The 6,623-nt window shown below is 37.9% G+C and overlaps 1 protein-coding gene across 1 annotated transcript in view; it reads right to left on the reverse strand.

The window, feature by feature from the left end:
- Positions 1-286: 286 nt before the first annotated feature.
- Positions 287-6,623, reverse strand: part of LOC108685053 — an 8,439-nt gene continuing 2,102 nt past the window's right edge. Inside the window, exons 2-6 of the mRNA XM_018189675.1 lie at positions 6,374-6,419; positions 4,782-5,012; positions 1,801-4,654; positions 863-1,094; positions 287-698 (exon numbers count right to left, since the gene is read on the reverse strand). Of these exons, the coding sequence (XP_018045164.1) occupies positions 690-698; positions 863-1,094; positions 1,801-4,654; positions 4,782-5,012; positions 6,374-6,419 (3,372 nt within the window). The 3' untranslated portion in view covers positions 287-689. The remainder of the gene's footprint in view (positions 699-862; positions 1,095-1,800; positions 4,655-4,781; positions 5,013-6,373; positions 6,420-6,623) is intronic.

Below are 6,623 nucleotides of genomic sequence, written 5' to 3' on the forward strand. Positions count from 1 at the left end.
TCAAATTGTAGAATCAAAAAGAGATACGATCTAAACATCTTAATTTAATGATGCATAAAATTTTAAGAATCTGATTTGAAATTCTAAGAGTTATTAATCTCAATTTTTTCAAAGATGACTGTACAATAGTCTATATAGAAATACTCATACAAAATAAGAAAGTATTTAAAAAACGATATACCCATATAAAGTATAAGATGCATATCTTTTTACCCTAGGGCAGGATTCTTACTATACAAACTATTAGTTTCTTATTGAGCATATTTTAGAAATTGTTTGAGTCGTTGTAGGAAGTGTTTGATTACTGACGTTATTTCAACTATACGCTAGTACCTAGATTTTTATAGATTGATGTTTCTTTTTTTTACATTTTTTAAGATTATGATTGTGCTCTTTAGAGGAAGACTTTACAAAAACATCAATGAAACGAACGTCCGAATCTGATTAAAGAGCGCTCTCGTGTTCTTAAGAATTATAAATTTTTGATTATTTGGCATACTATACTACGTATATATTGGTATATATCTAATGATTTCGAAAGAGTGCTTGTAAGTAACCCCAGATATCCGCGTATAGTGTAAATAGTCACAATGCCCCAATTATAATTTCTACCGTGAATATTCTTACTCATTTTGTTTGGAATTCCTAGGAACTTGAAGTTTTTAATTCTCTTTCCCAAACAATATTATTCAAGCTTCCTGCAAAAAGAAAAATATGATATTAATATACACCAAAAACTACTGAGTAAGACAACATTTCTAATCATTAATTGTTTCTTCCATGTCAAGATATTTAAACTATTGTCAGAATTTGATGTCATATATCTAGATTAATTTAGACATCTATTTTCTTATATACTTACTTCGGGGAATAGAAAATGCTCACGAGTAGGTTGTGGTTGCTCAAAGGGTGAACTACTCATATAACCAGGTGATGGCGACTCGCTCTTTTCTAACACTGGAGTGATATTTGCATAATTAGCAGATGCCGTTGTGAGAATCCGTCCCTGTTCCACCAAGATACTTCGATCAATCTTATAGTACTCCTTTCCGCTACGAGGTCGAAGAGTCGTTGCTACCGTTCTGCCTCCTAATCTATATATACATGATTGTTTTGTTTAGTTACACAGTCACAAAAAATAAAGTTTTAAAATAAATAAGTTTTTCACTTTGAAAAATAAATCAATAGAATTTGTATACGAAAAAGAATTTATAGAAAATAAAATTCAAAAATTTATTATATATTTCAGAATAATATACAAAGTGTAATTATTGACAAAGTTTCTTATATATGCAGATAAGAGCGAAAATTAAATAGAAGTCTGCGATTTTCGCAATAATTAATGAGAAATTAATTTTTATAGATATTTATATAGATATCCGCTAATCAATTGTAGCATCTAATTTCTCGGCAAGTTGCAGTAAGAGAAGCGCTTTATTAAAATCAAGGCGAGCGGCACATTATTACTTACAAATTGCTCCTCCCAAGTTTCGCCTAGCAATCGTAAACGTTGAACTATCTCTTATCGCGCGAATGCAAGTTGAATAGCAAATTTTTATAAATTAATTTCTTATTAATTATTGCAAAAATCACAAAACAGCTTTTTTCTTCAGTCTTTGGTCTGCTCTATTTGCAGCTTCGTCAATGCGCTTCATCAATAATTACCGGGCACTCTGTATATTTCAGAAATTATAAAACATTCTATATAACTTTATGTATTTTAATGGAGTTGTATATAAATTAAGAAGTTATAAGACAATAAAACTTTTGTAAGAGTTGCAGTTATATATAAGAACCTACCTAAGGCTGTCAGGCGTATCGGACGAAGAGTGTGAAGACAACGACAAAGTTTCGATGTAATCTGACATGTCGGAGGTACCGCTGCTAGTACTTCGTGAGTCGATATAAGGTGCATTAGAAACTTCACCGGGGCTGTTGAAGCCCTTCGTGGTCTTCGGTAAACACGTGGGTATATCGGCCTCCGCGGATGAAGATTTCGTTGGTATCTTGATCTTCTGGAACTGAAAGGAAATTTCACGGAGAGGATCGCTGGATTTAGACTTCCTCGGCAGGCTGCTGTGATAGCATGTGGGCGGTGGGCTTTTGCTACAGATAGATAACATATTCTGCTTTACTGCCGAGGCGGCGGGTGCCGCCAATGATAACTCAAACTCCACAAACTCTGCTGTTCGGTGACTCAGAGAACCGGTAGAGACGCCAGAATCGTTGCTGCTCGAAGAATCTCTATTATGCCCGGTCTTGGATGGTACGGACGATGAGCGTCGGATCTTAATGAACGACGGCTGAGACGCAACTGTCAATATCTGCCCACTGTCGTGATTACTACTGATCTTGCTTTCAGAGTTGCATGAGTTATGCGACTCGCCGGTTATTAAAGAATTCTTATCCGTTTCGCTCGAGCACTTGTGGATGGTAAGCGTGGACGGAAAAGTGTGGCTCTCGTCGTCCAGGTAATGTGCGGATTCCGCAGAATAAGATCGTTTCCTGAGAAGTATACCTATGCTACCACCGGACTCAATATTACCCACGTCCAGAAAACGACGCCTGAGGTACGGGCTGGACAACATTGCCGATCCTGGCACCCGATACTCCGAGTCAGAACGTTTCTTATTCACCTCGAGCAATGTGGATCCCGATAATGTCGGATTGCTGGAACTCTTAATACCACTGCAAAGTCTTGACAAAATCTCCTTTGAACAAGCGTTGTGAGCCGGTTGCATCGGTAAATAAGCGGGGAATGATTTCTTCGGAGTTTGTTTGTCCGGATCCATGACCAGATAATCGTTTTCCTTTTCCTTCGCGTGACCGCATTTTTCGCAAATCTTCGAAGCATTGTCACTCGGCGCTTCGGGTGCTGGTTCTTTCAATTGATTCGCGAATTTCTCAATCTCTTCCTGCGAGATACTACTCTTCGTTAAAACATCCTTGCTATTCTCGTAATGTTCTAGTGATTGAGTAAAATCAATATTCACATAATTCGCTTGCTTTGCTTCCGGTTGCGTGTCTATTACTGGTTCAACGTTTTCGTAATTGTTCGATTTATTTTCCGTGGCACAGCCGCAGTTCCCCGTAACTTTCTCGTCAGTTAAATCATTTTTATTTATTCTTTTGGCTGTTGCATAAATGGCAACTTCTCCACTGGCATTTACCACTGGCATTTTGCCCTCACCTGAAAGCTTTACGGGATGAACCGTGACACCGGTAGGTTCAATTCCCGCACCGCGTCGGCAGTAAGGTAAAACAAAGCCGGCCCAGCTCATAACATTGTGACAAGGACATCCCGAAGATCTAGGTGACTGTACTGTGAGTTTCGCAGGACATCCACATCCTTGCAGGACCACAGCCTGCGGCACCTGAGGTGTATCGTAATTAGGATAAGTTTTCGGCAATGTGAGACATTCTTTTATTTTCCTTGGTGTATCGTAATACTGTTCCGGTTGCGGACCTTGCTCCAATAGCATATGATGTCCCAGAATCGTTTTCGGAATGTCATAGTTCTCGTAAGGTCCCGCAGTACCGCGTGCTACGGGTTGTTGGGATTGTTGTTGAGATTGTAGGGATTGTTGCTGAGTCTGCAGAGTTGGTTGTTTTCGAGCGTGCACACAGATTTGCTGTTCGGTAGGCAGTGGCATTGGTGGTTTTTTAGGTTTCTTGGCAATGACGGACTGGCTAGTTGTTGGCAGTGAAGATGGTTGGGACGGTTTCGGCGGTCTCGGCGGTAACATGCTCGGGCTCGGTGACATTTGACGAGCCGTCGTCGTCGTTTGTGCCGTCTGAGACTGGGCGGTTTTGGACTGCCCACACTGGCACTCGATTTGTTGCGAGCTAGAATAATCGCTCTCATGACTACTGCTGCTGTAGGAGGACAAAGAAAGCCGGTCGAAAGTACGGGGTTGTAAGTGACATAAATTGTTCAACGTGCTCGCAGCGGGACTACTTATGCCGCTTATAGTAGCCGTGGTGATTAAGGTTGATGATTTCGAAACAGTACCGAGTTTACTGATGCAACTTGCGCATCTCTCGAGGCCCGTTGCACCTTGACGAGTGAGCGAACAACTACGCCACTCGCCACCAGGCTGCTGATCAGGTAACTCTGAAATGGACATCGTGTCTCTGCAGCTGTAATCGCCGTCAAGCTCCGTCTGCTGTCTACTCTCCGCGGATGACCAATACGGTGAGCTCTCATTCTTGCAGCTGTCGCAGGGTTCCTCATATGTTGACGTTGAGTATACGACCGAAGAGAAGAAATCGCTGGCTCTAGTCTCGGCGCGAGAACACTGGCGTCGCCCTGGGCTGTCTTGCGTCGACAGTTCTCTACCAAGCGGCGATCGCTTCTTCGTAGTAAGCTTTCCCTCGGCTGCCAAATGCAACGTCCTGACTATATCGTCCCCTTGATCGGTTATTAGAACGTGCAGTCCCTCCCCCCGACCGCATCTCGAACCACCCTCGAAACAAAATCTGCCTTCGACTACACCGTATCGTCGGAGATGCGCAATTTCCCAGATACCGACGAGTCGAGGAGGCACGCCGATGGTGATGCAGAAACGACGGTCCTGAATATGCAAATGCGCTGGCCCATTAGTGAATTTCGCTTTTGATGGTACCGAGGAGATGAGTATCAAGAATTGCTGATCTATCGAGAAAAATTAACTAATTAAATATATAAGATAATAATTTTTATCTCAGAATTTTGCATAGTATTCTGCGTATTTTATAATATATATAATGCTTTTCGCTATCTTTCTTTCGCGATAGCTTACCTTCACCTAAATTATTCGAGATCTTAACTTGCCACTGTATCAATCGCTCTCGCGTATCAAATGCGAGAACGACTGTCACATCTTGGCAAATTATAGCAATCGTATTGGATTCTTTGTCAAGTGTGAAACCACTCTCCACTCCCAAAAAGTGTTGCAAGCTTAGGGACGCTTTTGTTTGACCTTGCTTGTAACGATCCTTACTATCCCCATAAAGTTGCAAATGCAAGCAATCTGTTAATAAAAAAAAGAATATTCATTTACTTTGCATCTATTTTAATGATGCATAAAATTTCTTTTGTTCATTCCTTTTCTTAAATAAATTACACAAAAATTTTCTCATGTGAAATGTGTATATATGAAACATACATATGAAACAACTAGTGTTTGATATTTTTATTAATATATATAAATTCAACGTTTTAAAAAAATCAATATTATTTCCTGGTAAATATTAAAGACATAAAAAACGCATTCCCATTTACAGAAACACATTTAACGATACATTTAACGATACATATCTCGAAATAAATTTCGTCATATGTTTACGTTTTCCTCGTTAAGTCCAGCCTAAGGAAAATTTATGAAGTGCTTGAATTCTTAGTTCAAAAATACCCTCAAGTTACATAGGGATCATGTATTAATGGTTATTGCCAGGAGCAAAGCCGTTCTTGGAAACTTTTTTGTTGCTTTAGGCAGCAACAGATGTGTCAGCTGTCACCCTAGGAAGGTCCAAAGGTGGGGTCCTTTGTACTGATAACAAGCAGGAAGGGTCCTTCATAGGGAATGAAAAGTGGAACTAATTAATTTTTTGATGACAAATTTCACCAATTTTGTAACGAAATACAAAAATCGGTCATCTAGCTGCTACAGAGTTAATTTTACAAACAGATGGAATCATTATGCCAACAATATTTTAAATTGAAACTGTTAATTAATCAGTTTAATTATACGAAACCAGACTTTGTTATAAAATGTGATATGTTTTATTATAAATATATGTATATTCGCAACGTTGTGTTACTATATCATATAAAACGGAATCAATTAATATAATTTTATTGCATGAATTTTAAATCAATTTTGTTTATCTGAAAAAAATTGATGACAGTATTCTGTTATAATTCACTTTTATAAACACTTATAACGAGTCAAAACGATATTTATTCTGTAGTAAATTCAAAAATTTCCTCGACCATAAAACCAAAACAAAGAATATCGTGTAAAAACAAGTATAATCCATTCTGCACAGTTTGCCAAGTAGACAACATAGCAAAGATAAGAGGGGGTCTATTATGCAAATTGCGATACTGCTCGTATCAACATGATAGTAGAAGCAAAATGTAAAAACGTTTTAGGAGAGTATAATGTTTCCTGTTTATTATCTCATTGCTCTCTTCATTTCCCTTCTTTCACTTACAATGTAATGCAACCATAATGCAACATAAATCTGCATATGCATACTATTAACGCAATCTTATCAAAGTCTCATTAATTAAACACATTATTATTAACTCGTTTAAGGTAAATGAACGATAAAACAATAAGACTATTGTTAGCAATTGCGTTGTTTAAAAACAAACGTGAGACTTTACCTGCTACTGGTGATAATTTCCGCATAACGCACCATCTTGACTTCCACTGTAAAATAAATTACATTGTTCACACAATTGTATATAATATAAAATATTATATTTCAAAATAATTATACATATTTTTAAATATAATTCTGATTTCTTTTTTTATCGCATGTATTAAATTAATTATATAAGTGTAATTATAAAAATACAAAAGCTGCAATAAATATGTTCAAAAACCCTATAAATATAAATTTAGGATTTTATT

The sequence above is a fragment of the Atta colombica genome, unplaced genomic scaffold (genome assembly GCF_001594045.1).
Source record: "Atta colombica isolate Treedump-2 unplaced genomic scaffold, Acol1.0 scaffold100, whole genome shotgun sequence".
Taxonomy (NCBI): Eukaryota; Metazoa; Arthropoda; class Insecta; order Hymenoptera; family Formicidae; genus Atta; species Atta colombica.